We start from the raw sequence: 24,495 nt of genomic DNA, 5'->3' as shown, positions 1-24,495 counted from the left end.
CTCCGCCCCTCTCTTCACCCGAGTGTCCAAAACATGAGGCCGCAAATCCGATGACACAACTACAAAGTCGATCATAGAACTGCGGCCTAGGGTGTCCTGGTGCCAAGTGCACATATGGACACCCTTATGCTTGAACATGGTGTTCGTTATGGACAATCCGTGACGGGCACAAAAGTCCAATAACAAAACACCACTTGGGTTCAGATCCGGGCGGCCATTCTTCCCAATCACGCCTCTCCAGGTTTCACTGTCGTTGCCAATATGAGCGTTGAAGTCCCCCAGTAGAACGAGGGAATCATCCGGGGGAGCACTCTCAAGTACTCCCTCGAGTGAATCCAAAAAGGGTGGGTACTCTGAGCTGCTGTTTGGCGCGTAAGCGCAAACAACAGTCAGGACCCGTCCCCCCACCCGAAGGCGGAGGGAAGCTACCCTCTCGTCCACCGGGTTGAACTCCAACATGCAGGCTCTGAGCCGGGGGGCAACAAGAATTGCCACCCCAGCCCGTCGCCTCTCACTGCTGGCAACGCCAGAATGGAAGAGAGTCCAGCCCCTCTCGAGAGAACTGGTTCCAGAGCCCTTGCTGTGCGTCGAGGTGAGTCCGACTATATCCAACCGGAACTTCTCTACCTCGCGCACTAGCTCAGGCTCCTTCCCCCCCAGCGAGGTGACGTTCCACGTCCCAAGAGCTAGCTTCTGTAGCCGAGGATCGGACCGCCAAGTGCCCTGCCTTCGGCTACCGCCCAGCTCACATTGCACCCGACCTCTATGGCCCCTGCTATGGGTGGTGAGCCCATTGGAGGGGGGACCCATGTTGCCTCTTCGGGCTGTGCCCGGCCGGGCCCCATGGGGACAGGCCCGGCCACCAGGCGCTCGCCATCGTGCCCCAACTCCGGGCCTGGCTCCGGAGGGGGGCCCCGGTGACCCGCGTCCGGGCGAGGGAAATCTGAGTCTCGGTTCTTGCATTTCCATAGAAGTCTTCGAGCTGCTCTTTGTCTGATCCCTCACCTAGGACCTGTTTGTCTTGGGAGACCCTACCAGGGGGCATGGAAGCCCCCGGACAACATAGCTCCTAGGATCATTGGGACACGCAAACTCCTCTACCACGTTAAGGTGGCAGCTCAGAGAGGAGTGCGTGAGAACGTATACTCGAATATCACGATATAGTCATTTTCTATATCGCACAGAGACAAACCCGCGATATATCGAGTGTGTCGATATATCGCCCAGCCCTAACACACATACTACCTGACGAACTTCTGTTTTTTTGTATGCTTTTTATTCCCATTCAGACTCGATTGACCTCAACTCAGCCAATGATGCTTGGTATGGCAGTGTGAAAGATTCAATCCGAGAGCAGCAGGATAGAGCTGTGTGGGTGTGTGAGGGCAAGGTGAGTCTGACTGTATTTACAACATCCATACTACATTTAGGGATGTCCCGATCCAGGTTTTTGCACTTGCGATCCGATACCGATATTGTTTTTGCATTTCCGATCCGATACCGATACTGACCGATACTGATACTGACCGATACTGGCCTATCCGAGCATGTATTAAAGTTTAAAGTTATTTAGCCTACTTAGTTGTCAGAATCATGTTGAAAAGGGTTTTAGTACTCTTGATAACAACTACCCAGCTGAATTAGGGGAGTTTGAATAATACACAATGGTTGGTAACAAGAAACTGACCTGTTTATTCAAGGATAAACACAAAATAGACACAATTATACATGACAAACAGAAATGGCATCATTGAACTAGGGCTGGGCGATATGGCCTTTTTTTAATATTGCCATATTTTAAGGCCATACACAATATATATCTCGATATTTTGCCTTAGCCTTGAATGAACACTTGATGCATATAATCACAGCAGTATGATGATTCTATGTGTTTTGATTGATTGATTGAGACTTTTATTAGTAGGTTGCACAGTGAAGTACATATTCCGTACAATTGACCACTAAATGGTAACACCCAAAGTTTTTCAACTTGTTTAAGTCAGGGTCCACTTAAATTGATTCATGATACAGATATATATACTATCAGATATATACTATCATCATAATACAGTCATCACACAAGATAATCACATTGAATTATTTACATTATTTATAATCCAGGGTGTGGAGGGGGGCGCCTGATGTAAGTGTCAAAAAGACAGCCAAAAGAGTTTGATATGAGAATAAATCTAAAGTTAAAATATAGGGTAGAAATGCACCCATTTGCAGGAAATGTAGTCTTGATTTTCAAAATGTTCTTTCAAGGCTTGCATGTCTACATTAAAACATTCTTCTTCATACTGCATTAATATATGCTACTTTTAAACTTTCATGCAGAGAAGGAAATCACAACTAAAAAAATCACTAATTTTTTTCATACGGTGTTGATGTGGAAATTTTTGCCTCTGCATTTTGATGGTGTGGGCGTGTGGCACCGAATGGAGATAAGCGTCTCGACAGACGTCACAATATTTGAACAATGATGACGAAAACTGTCGTGTCCGTGTGTCGAAAATTGTTATGCGCTTATTTTTTTATTTGATTTTGTGCGTGGCATAGATTTGCTATGCGCAGAGGACGCTTAAACAGTGCGCAATTGCACAGGCGAGCACCTTAGAGGGAGCATTGCTCGCACGGCTGCGCTAGCATCACAGCTAACGTTAGCCATGCTGCTACCTCTCTGCTCGGGGAGGACGTATACGTATGTGACGTATGACGTGACAGTATGTGACGTGTGTCGTGACAGCATGTGATGTGTGTAAGAAGGTGCACTTGCTGTCTGTGAGAGGGAGACACAGGAAAGAGTGAGAAGAGCTTGTCGTGTAATGCCAGCAGCTAAAAGCAACTGCGTGAGAATTGTGGATGTGTTGAAGGTGTGCTGGAAAATGCGGAACGGAAGATACGGAGCAGCAGAAAAGTGGAATGTATTATTTAAATCGGTGCGTTGGAAAACACGGACCGGAGTTTTTTTTTTTAAACTGGATCTGGATCGGCATTTTCCCATGCCTTGCCGATACGCAATTTTTGGCAAATATCGGCAGCCGATCCGATCCAAATATCGGATCGGGACATCCCTAACTACATTACTTGCAATATTTATTGTTTTGCTTACATTATTTCATGGTTTTCCTTACAGTATATCATTGTTTACTTTACATACACTATTTCATTATTTTACATAAACTATTTCATTGTTTTATCTACATTTTTTTTTTTTTTTTTTACATACTGTTTTTAATTGTTTTACTTACAGTGTTGTATTGTTTAACTTACAATACTATATTGCTTGACTCACATTATTGTATTGTTTTACTTGCATCATTCGGTGTCATTTTCATGTGCTGTTTTTGCTTTGTCTCACAGTTGGACGGTTCAGAGGAGGATCTAGATCTCCATGACGACCGCATGTCCTACCTGTCTACCATGAGCGCGGACTATTTGAGCATGGACAGCCGGCTCACCAGTGACTATGATGACACAGCTGATGAGGGCGGGGCTTACACGGACAACGAGCTGGAGGAGCCGATGGATGAACCCCAGCCTGTGTCAGCCATCAGTCGTTCATCAGAACCCGTGCTACCAGATGAGGTGTGTGACGTAAAAAACCCTTAAGATTACTGTAGTGCACATAGTTTGTAGTGCCCAACCCTCCTGTATTGTGTGTGTTTGTCTGTTTGTACGTGTATGTGGTGTGTGTGTGTGTGTGTGTGTGTGTGTGTGTGTGTGTGTGTGTGTGTGTGTGTGTGTGTGTAGAAGCCCCATCCTGAGCCCCGGGCTCGTACGAGAAGCACAAGCAACAGAGAAGCACTAAACAGACAGCCAAGTCCTCCTCCTGCTTTTGTCCCAGTACCTCCAAAGGTGAGAGAATCTCTTCGCAAGTTTTATTAAATGTATCGTATTTTTCGGAGTATAAGTCGCACCGGCCGAAAATGCATAATAAAGAAGGAAAAAAACATATATAAGTCACATTTTTGGGATGAATTTATTTGATAAAACCCAACACCAAGAATAGACATTTGAAAGGCAATTTAAAATAAATAAAGAATAGTGAACAACAGGCTGAATAAGTGTACGTTATATGACGCATAAATAACCAAGTGAGAACGTGCCTGGTATGTTAACGTAACATATTATGGTAAGAGTCATTCAAATAACTATAACATGTAGAACATGCTATACGTTTACCAAACAATCTGTCACTCCTAATCGCTAAATCCCATGAAATCTTATACGTCTAGTCTCTTACGTGAATGAGCTAAATAATATTATTTGATATTTTACGGTAATGTGTTAATTTCACACATAAGTCGCTCCTGAGTATAAGTTGCACCCCCGGTCAAACTATGAAAAAAAACTGCGAATTATAGTCCGAAAAATATGAACATGTACATTATTTTATATGCCTTTCAAATGAAGAGGAATTAGAAAGAGCTGCATCTGAATAGAAACATTTTGCTCGAAAGACAGAGTATGAAGTCATTTATGATGAGCCAGATCCAACATTGGTCACACGACTGTCACATTACACCCACTTCAAAATGTTTCCTATACATCAATTAGGAACTATCTAATAATAGAAAAGCGCGATATAAAATCTAATCCATTATTATTATTATAAGGGCCTGATGTACTGAAGGTGTGTGTGTATTGAAACATGTGCAAACTTGATAGCACAGTAGGATTGCCCCGTTACCAATATTTTGGTACCAGTACCGAAATGTATTTCGATACTTTTCTAAATAAAGGAGACCACAAAAAATTGCATTATTGGCTTTATTTTAACCAAAAATATTATGGTACATTAAACATATGTTTCTTATTGCAATTTTGTCTTTAAATAAAATAGTGAACATACAAGACAACATGTCTTTTACAAACCCTGTTTCCATATGAGTTGGGAAATTGTGTTAGATGTAAATATAAACGGAATACAATGATTTGCAGAACCTTTTCAACCCATATTCAAGTGAATGCACTACAAAGACAAGATATTTGATGTTCAAACTCATAAACTTTTTTTTTTTTTTGCAAATAATAATTAACTTAGAATTTCATGGCTGCAACACGTGCCAAAGTAGTTGGGAAAGGGCATGTTCACCACTGTGTTACATGGCCTTTCCTTTTAACAACACTCAGTAAACGTTTGGGAACTGAGGAGACACATTTTTTAAGCTTCTCAGGTGGAATTATTTCCCATTCTTGCTTGATGTACAGCTTAAGTTGTTCAACAGTCCGGGGGTCTCTAAAGTGGGATTTTAGGCTTCATAATGGGCCACACATTTTCAATGGGAGACAGGTCTGGACTACAGGCAGGCCAGTCTAGTACCTGCACTCTTTTACTATGAAGCCACGTTGATGTAACACGTGGCTTGGCATTGTCTTGCTGAAATAAGCAGGGGCGTCCATGGTAACGTTGCTTGGATGGCAACATATGCTGCTCCAAAATCTGTATGTACCTTTCAGCATTAATGGAGCCTTCACAGATGTGTAAGTTACCCATGTCTTGGGCACTAATACACACCCCCATACCATCACAGATGCTAGATTTTCAACTTTGTGCCTATAACAATCCGGATGGTTCTTTTCCTCTTTGGTCCGGAGGACACAACGTCCACAGTTTCCAAAAACAATTTGAAATGTGGACTCGTCAGACCACAGAACACTTTTCTACTTTGTATCAGTCCATCTTAGATGAGCTCAGGCCCAGCGAAGCCGACGGCGTTTCTGGGTGTTGTTGATAAACGGTTTTCACCTTGCATAGGAGAGTTTTAACTTGCACTTACAGATGTAGCGACCAACTGTAGTTACTGACAGTGGGTTTCTGAAGTGTTCCTGAGCCCATGTGGTGATATCCTTTACACACTGATGTCGCTTGTTGATGCTGTACAGCCTGAGGGATCGAAGGTCACGGGCTTAGCTGCTTATGTGCAGTGATTTCTCCAGATTCTCTGAACCCTTTGATGATATTACAGAGCGTAGATGGTGAAATTCCTAAATTCCTTGCAATAGCTGCTTGAGAAAGGTTTTTCTTAAACTGTTCAAAAATTTGCTCACGCAATTGTTGACAAAGTGGTGACCCTCGCCCCATCCTTGTTTGTGAATGACTGAGCATTTCATGGAATCTACTTTTATACCCAATCATGGCACCCACCTGTTCCCAATTTTCCTGTTCATCTGTGGGATGTTCCAAATAAGTGTTTGATGAGCATTCCTCAACTTTATCAGTATTTATTGTCACCTTTCCCAACTTTTTTGTCACGTGTTGCTGGCATCAAATTCTAAAGTTAATGATTATTTGCAAAAAAAAAAAAGTTTATCAGTTTGAACATCAAATATGTTGTCTTTGTAGCATATTCAACTGAATATGGGTTGAAAATGATTGGCAAATCAATGTATTCCGTTTATATGTACATCTAACACAATTTCCCAACTCATATGGAAACGGGGTTTGTATTAGTAAGTAAGCAAACAAAGGCTCCTAATTTAGTCTACTGACATATGCAGTAACATATTGTGTCATTTTCCATTCTATTATTTTGTCAAAATTATGAGGGACAAGTGGTAGAAAATGTATTATTAATGTACTTGTTCATTAATTGTTAATATCTGCTTACTTTCTCTTTTAGCATGTTCTATCTACACTTCTGTTAAAATGTAATAATCACTTATTCTTCTGTTGTTTGGATACTTTACATTAGTTTTGGATGAGACCACAAATTTGGGTAGATTGCATCTCTTAAGTGAGCGGAATAAGGAGTGCAATCTATTTAGCATGTCTGTCTGAGTATGCAGAATACTGTACCGTTCGAGTCGCGAAAGGGATTAAAAAAATGTTGAAAGTTCCTCGAGCGGTAATCAAGATGCGGAAGATGTCAAGATTTTTCAAAGCGACGACGAGAAAAGTGTCTTTCGGATATAGTACTCCAGTCCAAGGGAGCAGAGTCGAAAAACGCGCAAGTTTTGCAGTGATTACTTTGTTAAAGTTTTGTTTGATATACTTTTAACGTTTACCGTATTTTCTGGACCATAGGGCGCACCGGATTATAAGGCACACTGCCTATTTGTTTTATCTTTTTTCATATATTAGGCGCATGGGTTACAGGGCGCATTAAAGGAGTGATATATATTTTTTTTTTCTAATTTGAAAACACTTTCTTGTGGGGGTGGTGTATATTGTAGCGTCCCGGAAGAGTTAGTGCTGCAAGGGGTTCTGGGTATTTGTTCTGTTGTGTTTATGTTGTGTTACGGTGCGGATGTTCTCCCGAAATGTGTTTGTCATTCTTGTTTGTTGTGGGTTCACAGTGTGGCGCATATTTGTAACAGTGTTAAAGTTGTTTATACGGCCACCCTCAGTGTGACCTGTATGGCTGTTGACCAAGTATGCATTGCATTCTCTTGTGTGTGTGAAAAGCCGTAGATATTACGTGATTGGGCCGGCACGAAAAGGCAGTGCCTTTAAGGTTTATTGACGCTCTGCACTTCTCCCTACGTCCGTGTACCGGTACCACTCCGTACAGCCGCGTTTTAAAAAGTCATACATTTTACTTTTTGAAACCGATACCGATAATTTCCGATATTACATTTTAAAGCATTTATCGGCCGATAATATCGGCAGTCCGATATTATCGGACATCTCTATTGATTAGTATTGGAACCGGCTCGCAGGCCACAGCCGCCTGCTGCTGTTTTGCACGCACCAATACTCCCATCAGTGTTGGCGCTAGGAATTTTCAAAATGGGGTCCCAGGGACCCCATCAAGTCATAAAAATGGGGTCACACAATACATTTTTGGGGTACCACTTTTTTGGAACCGTTTTGAAAACAAATGATAAATTATCCTGTTATATCTCACATTCTATATTGTGTATTGGAAAAAGGTTGATGTAGCTGTTGCTGAGAGTTTGCATGCTTTAAATATGTGTCATAAATAAATAAATGTTAATAAATAAGTTAATGATGCAGAGTATAAAATATTATTAGAAAATGTGTGATTGTAAAATCTTCTGAGCAAAATGTAAATGTATTGTGTTAATTGTGTTGCAAAGCGGAACGATTGTTGTGATGTTGCGACCCCACGGACAGTAAACAAGGAAGAACAGGCAAGGGGGAGGGTGCTTGAGCACGTTGTCTTCAGCTCCTCGAAAGCTCTAAGTGTATTCGATGATTTGTGTAAAACTTCAAGCAAGTGATTATTAGAACCTCTTTTCGTTACAAGCAGCCAACGAGGTATTGTATTTTTGTAATTTAATTTATTTCCGAGTGTTTATTGATGTGAAATCAAAGTCTGATGTACTGTATTGTACTGTATTTTGTAAGTTCTCACGGCGTGTTGGCGTGTTGGTGTATACAGCAAGAAGGAGTCGTCAAACGCCCGTTTTACAAAAAAGAACTTTCCTGTGTTGCCGTGTATCGAAAGGAGCTACAGTTGTCATAAACGATACTTAATTCATTAAAAAGATAATACAAAAGAAAACACATTTTTATGCATTCAGTTATAAACATTCATTTACTTTCTTCTTTCCTTTATGGATCTAAACTTTACTACTGCCGGTATTTTTTTCGACATATTTATTGTAATATTTTCAGAATGTGTTTGTTCTATTTTTGGCCAAAGTAAGACAGAGCAAACAATCTGAAGTTGTCTTTATTTTTCAGTTTCAATGCCATGATTTTAATAGTCCGGCCCGCGTGTGCACAGATTTTACTCCATGAGGCCCCTGAGCTAAAATTAGTTTGACACCCCTGTTTATCATACGTTTCAGAATAAGAGCACCTGTGCTACTCATGATGTTTCAGAAAAAGAGCATCTGTGTTTTTAATGATCCCTCAGAATAAAAGCATGTGTGTTTCCACTGATGTCTCAGAATAAGAGCGTATGTGCTTCTGTCTGACAGGTACGGGCTCACACCCTGGCTGAGCCGTCACGTAGTTACGACTCACAGTCCAGCAGCACCATCAGCAGCGATGCGGCGGGCGTGAACAAGCCACTTCCTCCTCCACTGGCCCTGAAGCCGACTCGCCTCAGCCAAACATCGGAGGAGCAGAGCACAGAGAAGGAAGAGGACGACCCTGCTAACAAATCCTTCATGGGCAAGGTTGCTTTTTTCTTCTCATGTCATTCTCATACGGAATATATTAATATGTTTATGTGACGTTCCTGACTAAGCTGAAACATGTTCTTTGTGTGCTTGCTCTCTTAATGCGTCGACTTCACCCTTTTTTTTTACCCTTTGCTTTTTCTTTACTTATTTTTTTTTCATATTTTCTTCTTATTTTCTTCGTCTTTACTTCCTTAATTGTTATTTTCTCTACTTTGTTTTTGCTTGTTTTTCTTTTTTTTCTACTTCCTGACTTCTTTCGTGGCTTCCGTGTGACAGCAATCCAGGCAGCAGGTAATTTAATGTAACATCAGCCTTCAGCTGGGAATTCCACTCATGACTTCCATGTCTTGCTCTTCCTTTCCATTCCACTCGCTCCATTCATATGCTTGTTCCATACATAGATGCCTCACTTGTGGATATTATTTTTCAAAACGGATGTTCTCAACATTTTTCTTTTGTCGAAGATCAAAGCCTTTGAGAAAATGGACCACTTGGCAAAAGCTCAGAGGATCCTTGAACTGCAGGAAGCAGAAAATGCCCGAGTAAGTATTGTTTTCTCCACTTATTGGGAGTCGACTCTGACGTAAGTCAGGTTTTGTTAGTCATCCTTCCATCTTAAACCCAAAAGTGATGTTTTGAAAAAGACTGTAATGTATAGGGCAATCACTTACTGGAATCGACTTCCACAATATCTGGTATCAATCACCAGCATAGTGGGTTTTAAAGGGTAACATTATCACAATTTCAGAAGGGTTAAAACCATTAAAAATCAGTTCCCAGTGGCTTATTTTATTTTTCGAAGTTTTTTTCAAAATGTTACCCATCACGCAATATCCCTAAAAAAAGCTTCAAAGTGCCTGATTTTAACCATCGTTATATACACCCGTCCATTTTTCTGTGACGTCACACAGTGATGCCAACACAAACAAACATGGCGCATAGAACAGCAAGATATAGCGACATTATCTCGGATTCAGACTCGGATTTCAGCGGCTTAAGCGATTCAACAGATTATGCATGTATTGAAACGGATGGTTGTAGTGTGGAGGCAGGTAGCGAAAACGAAATTGAAGAAGAAACTGAAGCTATTGAGCCATATCGGTTTGAACCGTATGCAAGCGAAACCGACGAAAACGACACGACAGCCAGCGACACGGGAGAAAGCGAGGACGAATTCGGCGATCGCCTTCTAACCAACGATTGGTATGTGTTTGTTTGGCATTAAAGGAAACTAACAACTGTGAACTAGGTTTATAGCATATGAAATACATTTGGCAACAACATGCACTTTGAGAGTGCAGACAGCCCAGTTTTCATCAATTAATATATTCTGTAGACATACCCTCATCCGCTATCTTTTCCTGAAAGCTGATCTGTCCTGTCCAGTTGGAAATGCATCTGCTTTGAGTGTCGCAGGATATCCACACATTCTTGCCATCTCTGTCGTAGCATAGCTTTCGTCGGTAAAGTGTGCGGAACAAACGTCCAATTTCTTGCCACTTTCGCATCTTTGGGCCACTGGTGCAACTTGAATCTGTCCCTGTTCGTGTTGTTACACCCTCCGACAACACACCGACGAGGCATGATGTCTCCAAGGTAGGGAAAACAGTCGAAAAAACGGAAAATAACAGAGCTGATTTGACTCGGTGTTTGTAATGTGTTTGAGAAAATGGCAGATTGCTTCCTGATGTGACGTCACAAATTCGAGAGCGAATAATAGAAAGGCGTTTAATTCGCCAAAATTCACCCATTTAGAGTTCGGAAATCGGTTAAAAAAATATATGGTCTTTTTTCTGCTACATCAAGGTATATATTGACGCTTACATAGGTCTGGTGATAATGTTCCCCTTTAAGAATAGACTAAGAGGAGAAGTATTGCGGAAAGAGATTATTCTAGATTGTACCTAATGTCAAGACTGGTTTTATTGATTGTTGACTATTTTATTGATTATGAGACAAGCAGTAGAAAATTGATGGATGGTACTTTTTTGTCACGTATTGTTTGTCTTTGGTACACTAATGTGTATATTTTAGGCCAGTGGTCCCCAACCATCGGGCCGCGGCCCGGTACCGGTCCGTGGATCGATTGGTACCGGGCCGCAAAAGAAAAAAAAAAAAGAAGAAAAAAATATGTTTTTATTTTATTTTTATTTTTTTTATTAAATCAACATAAAAAACACAAGATACACTTACAATTAGTGCACCAACCCCAAAAACCTCCCTCCCCCATTTACACTCATTCACACTCATTCGCACAAAAGGGTTGTTTCTTTCTGTTATTAATATTTCTGGTTCCTACATTATATATCAATATAGCTCAATAAAGTCTGCAGGGATACAGTCCGTAAGCACACATGATTGTATGTTTTTATGACAAAAGAATACAATCATTAGTCCCCACGGACTAATTTTCAAGCGTTGACCGGTCCGCAGTTACAAAAAGGTTGGGGACCAATGTTTTAGGCCATTGGTTATTTTGTTTTATTTTTGCAAAAATATATACATATATTTTTATATTGCTCTTTTTATCTTTGGTATGAACATTATTATGTAAACTCGAAGTTAATTTTTTTTTCTTTTCTTTGTTGTTGCTATTTTTGTATTACAACATTTTATTATTTGATCATGTTGTACTGCATTGTAATCTTTTGTTTTGTGATTGTGTGATGTTTTTGCCTGGACCCCAGGAAGAATAGTCTACACTGACATGTACAATAAAATTGAAGCAATTTTTCGTTTTTTCATTGAGAAGAATGATTTTAATGAGCATAATATGCATAGAACGATGATAAATACAAATAATTCATGGCTGTATAGATAAATATTTAATATCTGTTTTCATTTTTATTAAACAATCTTGTTTGCTACGATGGTAATTAGCAAAGAGGGAGAAGAACCACACGAATGCCATTTTTATACTTTACAATGACTTCTTTCTTGAGTTCAACAGTGTTTCTCACCTTCTTACTACTTTATCTGGCCCATGGTGGATTATTTCACAGAGAGAATGAGTCTCTAATACAGGGTTCCCCAACCTTTTTTTTCACCAGGGATCGGTTTAATGTATGCATTACTTTCACGGACCAGCTTTCTAGGTGTGGCAGATAAAAACAGCAAAAAAATGGGACTTTGGCTACAATCTGAAAGTTAAGTCGGAGAAAATGCGGTAGTTTATAAATTAACTAGATGAGGCAATTCCTGAAGGAATTGCGTGTGAATGCTCCAATGCTGACAGAATGAAGTATGAATGTGAGAAAAGTTTGAATGTTGGAATGTTTTGAATGTAGAAGCATTTGAATTTCCAGGAAAACCAGAATTTGGTTTGGAACTTCGGAAAGACTTAGTTTGAATGTCCAGGATGAGTGGAATATGTTGAAGGTGGAATATTTTGAATAGGTTGAAAGATGTTGGAATTGTGAAAGAGTGCAAAATGGATAATTCATTTGGAATGGGGACAATGTCCCTAAAAACTGAGAATTCTTGGAAATCCGGGGGGAAAAAAAGTGAAATATGGACTTGTCAGACCACAGAACACTTTTACAGTTTGCATCAGTTCATCTTAGATGAGCTCGGGCCCAGCGATTCTGGGTGTTGTTGATAAATGGCTTTGGCTTTGCATAGTAGAGTTTTAACTTGCACTTACAGATGTAGCGACGAACTATAGCTACTGACAGTGGTTTTCTGAAGTGTTCCTGAGCCCATGTGGTGATATCCTTTACACACCGATGTCGCTTTTTCATGCAGTACTGCCTGAAGGATCAAAAGTCACGGGCATTTAATGTTGGTTTTCGGCCTTGCTGCATACGAGCAGTGATTTTTCCAGATTCTCCGAACCTTTTGATATTACGGACTGTAGATGGTGAAATCCCTAATAGCTCGTTGAGAAATGACAAATGTTGTTCTTAAACTGTTCGACAATTTGCTCACGCGTTTGTTCACAAAGTGTTGACCCTCGCCCCATCCTTGTTTGTGAATGGCTGAGCATTTCATGGGAGCTGCTTTTATACCCAATCATGGCACCCACTTGTTACTAATTAACCTGTTCACCCGTGGGATGTTCCAAATAAGCATTCTTCAACTTTCTCAGTCTTTTTTGCCACGTGTGCCAGCTTTTTTTAAACATGTTGCCGGCATCAAATTCCAAATGAGCTAATATTTGCAAAAAATAACAAAGTTTACCAGTTCAAATGTTAAGTATCTTGTCTTTGCAGTCTATTCAATTGAATATAGGTTGAAAAGGATTTGCGATTCATTGTATTCTGTTTTTATTTACGATTTCAACTTCACTGGTTTTGGGTTTTGTACTATCATATGTAATTGTGCAAGTTAAAACGGAGCCTATGACTCCATGCAGAAGTGGTGTTTAATTTTTACTTCGAGTTGTTCTGACATATTTGGGTCTGTTTGCTTCTCGCTATACAGTTGGAAATCGCTCAGAAGCATCCGGACATCTACGCCATCCCCATGAAATTACCCAAACCAAATCTCAACCGTCCTCAGCCTATAGGGTGAGAGTTTGTGTTCATTGTCAGAAATGTGTAGCTCTTTCCTTTTACTTACGCTGTGATTTGTGTGTGTGTGTGTGTTATATCGCAGTTCCAGCTCCAATCCTGAGCCACAGGCTCCATCCAGGCAGCAGTACTCTGAGAACAGACATGATGAAGATGAGGCAGAGTACCGCAGACAGCTGGCTGACAGCAACAAGAGAGGATACTACAACACTCAGAAATACAAGGACACAGAGTTGTAGTAAAAACAAAAAAAACACATGACATCATCATTACATCATTACACAATAACATATTAGATATATATGTAGGTATATATATATATATATATATATATATATATATATATATATATATATATATATATATATATATATATATATATGTGTGTGTGTGTATATATTTATGTATTTATACGTATGTATGTATACATGTACATATATTTGCGTATGTATGTACTTATATATGTGTATGTATGTATGTACACATGTATATATGTATATGTATGCATATATATGTGTGTGTATATATATATATATATATATATATATATATATATTTATATACATACACGCATATATATATGTGTATCGTAATTTTTTTCATGTTCTTTTCAAACATTTAGTTAAGAGTCAAACATCTGTTTTGTGTTTTTTTTTGGGTAGTCATCTCCTCTTACACACACAAAATCACGTTGCTCTTTGTGCTCAGTTTTTTTTTAGATAGAAAATGTAAATATATGTATTTTATACGAACATCAAATTTGGGAATTTCCAAGTCAGTTCAAAGTAATTAAGGTTTTTGTTCACGATTTTGTCGCGCGTTTGATTTGATATGTAGAACGTGTTGTGTTTTGTGTGTACTTTTACTTCTCTGTGAAGCACATGTTTAAGTGCCTTTGTCATAAAAATCACGAATTATTCATAATGTGACTGAACCTCAGCCGCTTCAAAATGATCCAATTTGAGTCATTTTAATTTACTGGAACTTCTATTATTGGTCCTGTAATTAATTAAAAATCAACGGCTAAGGGGGATGCAATTAAAATATGCAGAATCTACTGAATAAATGCATATGTTTTTTTTTTGTTGGAATGCACAGAACTAAGTCAACATGGAAGATCTTTAGGTTGAATTATTGGGCATAAAGTATATTTTCTTATCTGCCTGCTTATCTGCTGTTTTTATAACAAAGAACAATATTCTGTTAAGGTTATCAACTGTATATGTTATGAGACAATCATGGTAGTTTTATCTTAAATGTATGTTTGATGGGGGATTTCAAATAAACGTTTTTTTTTTTCTACATATTGTGTTGCTGTGTTTCCATTCGCGCACTTTGCATTTTGAGTGCATAAGTGTAACTATCACGCCTAAACGCAGTGCACTGCCAGTACCCGGATGCTGCACTCACCACACCCCAAATATCCGTGTCTGCGTATGCGTATGCGTAAACAACTTTCTGACGTGCTGCTACAGATTTGCGACTAAGTTATTAAATATATTACGGAGGTTAATTTGTGTCTTCATTACGAAAGTTTTTTTTTCTTTTACACTGAATTTTTAAACCCAGATTTTTTTTATACTGAATTTGTATACGTTGCATTTTTCAACAATGACGTTTTATACAATTCATTTTAAAACGCTTAATTTTTAAACACATGCATGATTTGATGTAAAGGAAAAAAAAAATCAGTGATGTAAAAAAAAAAATTAAAACGCAAAAAAAAATTCAGTTACATAAACTCAGTGTAAAAAAAAAAAAAAGCTTTCGTAATAAAGACTCACAATAACCTCCATACTATATTACAAAAAATAACTTCGTATGTGCATTAAACGTTAAACGTATTTATACAGCAAAATATTTTTCGACAAATTAAACCGCGACCCCAAACGGGACAAGCGGTAGAAAATGGATGGTTGATAAACGCTTAAACGCTTCAATTATTAGCGTGTAATGTTTTGTTTTTTTTAGTTACTGCCATGTGACCACCTACTCTTAGCTAAGATGAAAGGCGTCACATTTGAATAATATATATATATATATATATATTTGATATCATTTGATAATAAAGGAAACGGAAACGGAAGTGGCTAAAACTTCGCGCATGCGCAAACGAACCAAGCAGTGGCGAAATATTGACAAGGCGGTATTAAGCCCCGCCATCTTTATCTTGGCAACGTAAGTGAAATAACATACTCTTTTTCTTCGCGTGGATTGACTCAGTGGTTTTAACACACAACTAAAAAGAAGACACTGCGTGTATATAAGTACAACTGTCATTTCGGTCCGTGTGCGACGGCAATATCTGTTTGGAGCAGCGAAAGCAGGTAAGTTAACAATGTGAAAAGAGGCAAGTAACCATTAGTCTAAATTCAGTAAAAAGGCGTGTTTGTACGACTAGTTTATGACTCACACTTCTCTAAATGTGTCACCCTTTGATTTTAGAATTGACTGCAATGCAGCTTTAGTTCGTGAATAAATATTTATTTGTGCTACAACAACAAGGAAACATGATCCTTTCTTCCAACAGCTCGATTCGATTTTAACATCGCCGCAGGGTGGCAGCACTTTGACGGTAGTGGATGCTTCGCTGTAGTAAAACCTCCAACGAAGAAGAAAACTGCTGACGTTCGAAAACATTGAGCTTGTTTTCCGCCGCATGATCTGTGAGAATGTTGAAAGAGTTCATAAGAGAGAGGCTGATGTCTGCAGCTGATGAAATATTCAGGCTGTTCGAAGGAACGATTGCGTCGTACGAGGAGGAACTTTCTCGAACGAGAGAGGCGAACGAGCGACATCGACAACAACGGGAAGCTGTTTGCAGTACACAAGTTGCGACCCATGTCGAAGGTATGTTGTTCATCTTTTACTGCACCGTTTCTATATTTATACACAGAACCTGGGAGACAACATTAAGAAGTTTTATCTATTACATCAAAAACGTGTTCTCTCATCATAATATTTCTCTTCTTAGAAGTATCATCAATGTACAAAACCAGTGAAGTTGGCACGTCGTTTAAATCGTATATAAAAACAGAATACAATGATTTGCAAAACCTTATATTCAATTGAATAGACTGCAAAGACAAGATATTTAATGTTCGGACTGAGAAACTTTATTTTTTTGTTGCAAATAATCATTAAAGGGGAACATTATCACCAGACCTTTGTAAGCGTCAATATATACCTAGATGTTGCAGAAAAAAGACCATATATTTTTTAACCGATTTCCGAACTCTAAATGGGTGAATTTTGGCGAATTAAACGCCTTTCTATTATTCGCTCTCGGAGCAATGACGTCACATCGGGACGCAATCCGCCATTTTCTCAAACACATTACAAACACCGAGTCAAATCAGCTCTGTTATTTTCCGTTTTTTCGACTGTTTTCCGTACCTTGGAGACATCATGCCTCGTCGGTGTGTTGTCTGAGGGTGTAACAACATGAACAGGGAGGGATTTAAGTTGCACCAGTGGCCCAAAGATGCGAAAGTGGAAAGAAATTGGACGTTTGTTCCGCACACTTTACCGACGAAAGCTATGCTACGACCGAGATGGCAAGAATGTGTGGATATCCTGCGACACTCAAAGCAGATGCATTTCCAACTGGACTGGACAGATCAGCTTTCAGGAAAAGAGAGCGGATGAGTGTATGTCTACAGAATATATTAATTGATGAAAACTGGGCTGTCTGCACTCTCAAAGTGCATGTTGTTGCCAAATGTATTTCATATGCTGTAAACCTACGGTAGTTCATAGTTGTTAGTTTCTTTTAATGCCAAACAAACACATACCAATCGTTGGTTAGAAGGCGATCGCCAAATTCGTCCTCGCTTTCTCCCGTGTCGCTGGCTGTCGTGTCGTTTTCGTCGGTTTCGCTTGCATACGGTTTAAACCGATATGGCTCAATAGCTTCAGTTTCTTCTTCAATTTCGTTTTCGCTACCTGCCTCCACACTACAACCATCCGTTTCAATACATGCGTAATCTGTTGAATCGCTTAAGCCGCTGAAATCCGAGTCTGAATCCGAGCTAATGTCACTATATCTTGCTGTTCTATCCGCCATGTTTGTTTGTATTGGCATCACTGTGTGACGTCACAGGAAAATGGACCAGTGTATATAACGATGGTTAAAATCAGGCACTTTGAAGCTTTTTTAGGGATATTGCGTGATGGGTAAAATTTTGAAAAAAATAAAATAAGCCACTGGGAACTGATTTTTAATGGTTTTAACCCTTCTGAAATTGTGATAATGTTCCCCTTTAACTGAAATAAGCTGACATAATGATTCTTGTTTGTGTTCTGCAGAATTCAATGAGCTGATTGGTTGTCAAGAAGAATGTCCACCTGAGCTGCTGGAGGCTTTACAGCCTCCCAACATTAAAAAAGAGGATGAACTCTGTATCGCCCAGGAGGAAGAGCGTCTCCTTGAGTCGGAGGAGGCTTTTGTCACTAAGTTGCCACTGACTGCTGTCTCTGTGAAGTCTGAAGACCAAGAAAACAAACCACAGACCCACAACTTCTTAGCTCCACTATCAGACAGTGACGACACAATGTTACACTTTCCTGACAGTGAAGACAGGTGCGACACCCAGGAACTTTTGAGCAGCGATCCAGACTATGAAGCCGATATGAGGACTCACATGGACAGCAAACAACCTGAACTCTTAAAACAAAAGACAGGTAAAGAATGTCTGACCTGTTCTGTTTGTGGTAAAAGATTTAGCTCTGAGAGTTATTTTACTCGACACATGCGGACACACACGGGAGAAAAGCCTTTTAGTTGCTTGGTTTGTAGTAGACAGTTCTCTCATAAGGCAAATATGTTATCACACATGAGAACACACACAGGAGAAAAACCCTTTGTTTGCTCCGTTTGTCCTAAAACCTTTTGTAAAAAGCCTCAATTGGCTCAACACATGCTGACACACACAGGAGAAAAGCCTTTTTGCTGTTCAGTTTGCAGTGAAAGATTCTCTCAAAAATCAAACATGGTATCACACATGAGGATACACACTGGAGAAAAACCCTTTAGTTGCTCATACTGCAGTAAAAGATTCTCTCACAAGGCAAATATGCTTTCACACATGCGAACACACACAGGGGAAAAACCTTTTAGCTGTTTAATTTGTGGTGAGCATTACACTCAAAAGTCAAATATGGTAACACACATGAGAACACACACAGGAGAAAAACCCTTTAGTTGTCCAGTTTGTGGTAAAAGATTCTCTGGGAAAACTAACATGGTAACACACATGAGAACACACACAGGAGAAAAACCTCCAAATTGTTCAGTTTGTGGTGTAAGATTCTCTGAAATAACGGACATGGAATCACATATGAGAACACACATTGGAGAAAAACCTTTTGGTTGTCCTATTTGTGGTAAAAAATTCTCTGTTAATGCAACTTTGCTGTCACACATGAGAATACACACAAACGTAGGGATGTGTACTGAATTCAGTACTTTTACAGGTGCTGACCAAATTCAATTCATGTAAAATCAGATGGTACCATATGTCTAGTTGTAGACAAACAATGACATTCATAGCGGACTGTCTCTAGGTAATGTCATTTTCCATGCCAACAAAGCAAGTATGCCTGATAACAAGCACTCAATAGTAAGGTTCCACTCTTAAAAAGACATGAGTCGATGCTAATTTACATTGGATGTGCCGTATACATGCTACTGGTTAGCATTAGTGATTTTACATGGCAATTTCAACACCTCCAAATCTGGTAATGGAAAGTACAACTAAGACGTATGTTACAATTAAACAGCTGGTTTGTGATAAGTACAATATCTACAGTATGATCACTTTGTTGGACTCAACAAAAGACAAGACTGACACATTTAACTTAATGACAAAGACTACTTTCAGACTATGGCATCACACTGAGGTCAAACTGAAATGAATGCGCACTTGCAAAAGATACACAGAAATTTAAAAACTGGACAACACAATAATCATCAGCTCACCGTTGATTATTAAATTTAAAAAAAACATTTTATTATGAAACAAATTGAGATTTATCAGCACATGAACACACATCGAACATTGGCACAATAGAGAACCGGTATCAATTCCAATGTAACAGGAGTTGGTACTGTATCAGTTCAAATGTAAAAGGTACTCATCACAAAAATTATTTTTTAGTTGCTTTTAGTGCTTAAAGCTCACAAAGGCTCATTATGTCTTCATGTTAAATATACTCTGCAGTTTCTTCCAGTCAGATCAGATTTTGATACGATAGTTGGACTATTTTACTTTGACATTTTTCAACTGTCTTCCTCAGAGGAGTTACTGTATCGGTCAGGTGTCCGATAGTTTATTGCTGCAGCAATGATGCTACTTTTTTAAGTCTCTTAAAAAAAACTTTACTGCGGGAGCATGTATATCAACAATGTAGCAGAGACAGAAAGCACAATGTAAGCTAAAGCAGCTTTTTTGTTTGGATTAAAAAACCGACCAAACAAACGGTTATCTACAAACCGGGCCACTCAAGTGGAAAAGTTGGACCCCTGGGTCAAAAAGGTTTTAATATTTATTTTGTCTTTTTGTCTCTCATAATGATTGTGAACGATAGGCAAAATTCTGAAATAATAAGTGCAGTTCCCCTTTAAAAACCCTTATCTAGTATTATTACTAGATTTTAGTATTATTATATTATTATACTAGATTATTATTATTGTCTATTGTGAGCGAACTGTGGTGCTGAATTTCCCCCAGGGATCAATAAAGTATTTTCTATTCTATTCTGTCTATTCTAGTATAAACTGTCTAAAACCAAAAATTCATGTTTTTTGGTATTTAGTTGTCTTGTCCTTTTTGTATATGAAATGTGTGTTTTAGGAATAAAATATGAGAAAATATTTGAGAATCAACATTCATTTAAGGTGGGTATATGTACTTTTTTTTGTTGTTGGTTTTTTTAGAAGAAAAAAATATATATAGTGATATATATTGTTATTGGGATATAAAATTACTAGCATTGTCAAATGATTAACTTTTTTAATTCGATTATTCATACTGTTGAATTTGGATTAATAATGCTTCGTCACAGGTTATTACTCACTTGTATATTTTAAATTAACTTCAAAAAAACAATATTTAGACACAAAGCCTATTTCATTGTCAGAATGTTATCCAGGAACATTTTTTAAATGTTTTACTTAAATGCACGTCACTCTTTCGCCCCAAAATTGGTAACATTTTTATATAATAGCCTTCCAAGACCCAATCTCTTGTGTGGCATGCATTTTTTTTAATCTTGGAAATTTGGGCTCTTTGGAGTATAAAAACACAAAAAAGTCTGAACTTTTGTATTTTTTTTTTCTAACATGGGACGTGGTGTACTCTTCCTCTGCTCTTAGGTAGAAACCAGGGTCTTGTTGGGGAAAAAGTTGAATTCTGGTCTACAAAATTAAAAATGTGATGCACATATGTGCACGGAAGGTCCGTCTAGGAGATTAAGTTTGCCAGCAAGTGCACCAGTCCAAGTCTCCTCACTCATCTTTGCACTGGTGTATGCATTGACCCGGTAACTGACTGTATGATAAATAACCTTTCCGTTAACCACCCGCGGTTGAGGTAAAGTAGCCAGTACGGTCAAAATAAATTGTGTGGTTAATCAGCATATATTTACAAACCCTGTTTCCATATGAGTTGGGAAATTGTGTTAGATGTAAATATAAACGGAATACAATGATTTGCAAATCCTTTTCAACCCATATTCAATTGAATGCACTACAAAGACAAGATATTTGATGTTCAAACTCATAAACTTTTTTTTTTTTTTTGCAAATAATAATTAACTTAGAATTTCATGGCTACAACACGTGGCAAAGTAGTTGGGAAAAGGCATGTTTACCACTGTGTTACATGGCCTTTCCTTTTAACAACACTCAGTAAACGTTTGGGAACTGAGGAGACACATTTTTTAAGCTTCTCAGGTGGAATTCTTTCCCATTCTTGCTTGATGTACAGCTTAAGTTGTTCAACAGTCCGGGGGTCTCCGTTGTGGTATTTTAGGCTTCATAATGCGCCACACATTTTCAATGGGAGACAGGTCTGGACTACAGGCAGGCCAGTCTAGTACCCGCACTCTTTTACTATGAAGCCAAGTTGATATAACATGTGGCTTGGCATTGTCTTGCTGAAATAAGCAGGGGCGTCCATGGTAACGTTGCTTGGATGGCAACATATGTTGCTCCAAAACCTGTATGTACCTTTCAGCATTAATGGCGCATTCACAGATGTGTAAGTTACCCATGTCTTGGCCACTAATACACCCCCATACCATCACAGATGCTGGCTTTTCAACTTTGCGCCTATAACAATCCGGATGGTTCTTTTCCTCTTTTTGTCCGAAGGACATGACGTCCACAGTTTCCAAAAACAATTTGAAATGTCGACTCGTCAGACCACAGAACATTTTTCCACTTTGTATCAGTCCATCTTAGATGAGCTCAGGCCCAGCGAAGCCGACGGCGTTTCTGGGTGTTGTTGATAAACGGTTTTCGCCTTGCATAGGAGAGTTTTAACTTGCACTTACAGATGTAGCGACCAACTGTAGTTACTGACAGTGGGTTTCTGAAGTGTTCCTGAGCCCATGCGGTGATATCCTTTACACACTGATGTCGCTTTTTGATGCAGTACAGCCTGAGCGATCGAAGGTCACGTGCTTAGCTGCTTACGTGCAGTGATTTCTCCAGATTCTCTGAACCCTTTGATGATATTACGAACCGTAGATGGTGAAATCTCTAAATTCCTTGCAATAGCTGGTTGAGAAAGGTTGTTCTTAAACTGTTCAACAATTTGCTCACGCATTTGTTGACAAAGTGGTGACCCTCGCCCCATCCTTGTTTGTGAATGACTGAGCATTTCATGGAATCTACTTTTATACCCAATCATGGCACCCACCTGTTCCCAATTTGCCTGTTTACCTGTGGGATGTTCCAAATAAGTGTTTGATGAGCATTCCTCAACTTTATCAGTATTTATTGCCACCTTTCCCAACTTCTTTGTCACGTGTTGCTGGCATCAAATTCTAAAGTTAATGATTATTTGCAAAAAAAAAAATGTTTATCAGTTTGAACATCAAATATGTTGTCTTTGTAGCATTTTCAACTGAATATGGGTTGAAAATGATTTGCAAATCATTGTATTCCGTTTATATTTACATCTAACACCATTTCCCAACTCATATGGAAACGGGGTTTGTATGATGAATGCAATATATATTTGTTAGTGATTATTACATACTCACATGAGTTAACTCATTAATTTTGACAGCTCTAAAAAATATCTATAAGAGGAGAGTATATATTATATATATATATATATATATATATATATATATATATATATATATATATATACACAGCAGTACCTCCAGTAAGAAGCTGTCTCAATTCACTTTCCATTGTATTATTTTTTTCTCATTCTTACTGCATATTTATTGTGTGACTGCTCCAAAGCATTCACACACATGTTTTTTTACGCCAAGATTCATCTATGTATTATTATTATTATTCTTCTCCACCTGCCACATTTTTCATCCGCTTCAAAGTGTTCCAACTTCAAACTGTTTAGCCTATTCGGGAATCGTGGTCTTTCCCTTGACACATTCCAAAAAAATTCCCAGAATTCCAGGTTTTCCGGGACATTTTTCTCATTTAAAATGAATTGGCCATTTTTTTCAAATTGCCACTATTTCCACATTTTTCAACCGATTCAAACCATACCACCTTCAACACATTCCACCATCCTGGAAATTCAAACTACCCTTTTTTACAAGTTAAAAAAAATTCCAGGATTTTCCAGAATTCCTGGTTTTCCAAAGCCCTTTTTTCTGGCGACTACTTCTCCCACATTTTTTAACGCATTTCAACCGTTCCACCGTCAAAACATTCCTCTTACATAGGATAAAAAACGAATTCCTGGAAAAATTCCAGGAATTCCGTAATACCATTTCTCAAATTCAACATGTTACTACTTCAACATTTCTTGACCGATCTATACAATTCCAACAGAAACCAATTCAGCTCGTTCAGAACATTCATGCTGCTAATCACTTTCCCCAAATTCTCAAATTTCCAGGAAGTTCCTTTTGAAATGAATGGGACATTTTTCAACCTGTTGAAACCATTCCAACATCAACATATTCCACTCATTCTGGACATTCAAACTAACACTTTCCCAAGTTCCAAACCAAATTCCGTTTTTTCTGGAAATTCAAACACTCCAACATTCAAACTATTCTTACATTCATACTATATTCTGTCAGCATTTCAGTTCAACTTCAACATTGGAGCATTCACACGCAATTCCATTTGCCTCGAGTTGTCATGTTATTTTTTTTATTTTTACTCATAATCTTAAGCATATCAGTTTTGAAGTAATCATGGGCGACAAAAAAAAGCAGCGAGGTGATGAAAATAACAGTTTTGCATTCTTTTATCTACACTGTGTGTGTAGAAATAGACTCAGGTTCCTTGGTGACGTCACACCAGGAGGGGGCGTCATATCGAGTATGGAAATAACTCCTAACCCTGTTTTTGTACTTATTTTGATTATTATTGTTTCTCGATTGTTTGTAAATGTTGCAGTTTATAAATAAAGGTTTATAAATAAATAAAAAAAAAGAAGTGAAAATTAAAAGGGGGCGTTTCCAGTACTATTACTATCAATTGCCGTAAAATTAATTTATATTTTGGGAAATGGACATTGTATGTTTTGGTCATTGAATTTAAGTTTCATGAAGAGGAGTAAAAAAACCTGTATGAAAAAAACGAAATTCCGATTTAAAAAAAAAAAATTTTTTAATTCCCGTTCATTTCAGCTAAAACATGATTGCCAATTTTATTTTCTGGGGCGAA

At 38.5% G+C, this 24,495-nt stretch overlaps 1 protein-coding gene and 1 long non-coding RNA gene across 11 annotated transcripts in view; both read left to right on the top strand.

The window, feature by feature from the left end:
- Positions 1–13,887, top strand: part of tjp2a (tight junction protein 2a (zona occludens 2)) — a 124,385-nt gene extending 110,498 nt beyond the window's left edge. For 5 of the 10 annotated variants that reach the window (XM_061980791.2, XM_061980785.2, XM_061980783.2 and 2 more), the window contains 8 exons: positions 1,290–1,390; positions 3,364–3,588; positions 3,754–3,858; positions 8,896–9,096; positions 9,379–9,393; positions 9,567–9,644; positions 13,525–13,610; positions 13,699–13,887. In XM_061980791.2, coding sequence (XP_061836775.2) covers positions 1,290–1,390; positions 3,364–3,588; positions 3,754–3,858; positions 8,896–9,096; positions 9,379–9,393; positions 9,567–9,644; positions 13,525–13,610; positions 13,699–13,852 — 965 coding nt within the window. In that variant the 3' untranslated portion in view covers positions 13,853–13,887. The remainder of the gene's footprint in view (positions 1–1,289; positions 1,391–3,363; positions 3,589–3,753; positions 3,859–8,895; positions 9,097–9,378; positions 9,394–9,566; positions 9,645–13,524; positions 13,611–13,698) is intronic. The other 5 variants (XM_061980792.2, XM_061980786.2, XM_061980793.2 and 2 more) reach the window with 3 other exon arrangements.
- A 1,864-nt stretch (positions 13,888–15,751) lies between these two features.
- On the top strand, positions 15,752–20,052 carry LOC133619632 (uncharacterized). The gene is made up of 3 exons (XR_012051020.1): positions 15,752–15,940; positions 16,144–16,463; positions 17,922–20,052. It is a non-coding gene; the product is annotated as an uncharacterized lncRNA (long non-coding RNA).
- Positions 20,053–24,495: the final 4,443 nt, after the last annotated feature.

Source organism: Nerophis lumbriciformis, linkage group LG20, assembly GCF_033978685.3.
Source record: "Nerophis lumbriciformis linkage group LG20, RoL_Nlum_v2.1, whole genome shotgun sequence".
Classification (NCBI taxonomy): Eukaryota; Metazoa; Chordata; class Actinopteri; order Syngnathiformes; family Syngnathidae; genus Nerophis; species Nerophis lumbriciformis.
This window is presented reverse-complemented; position numbering and strand designations above follow the sequence as displayed.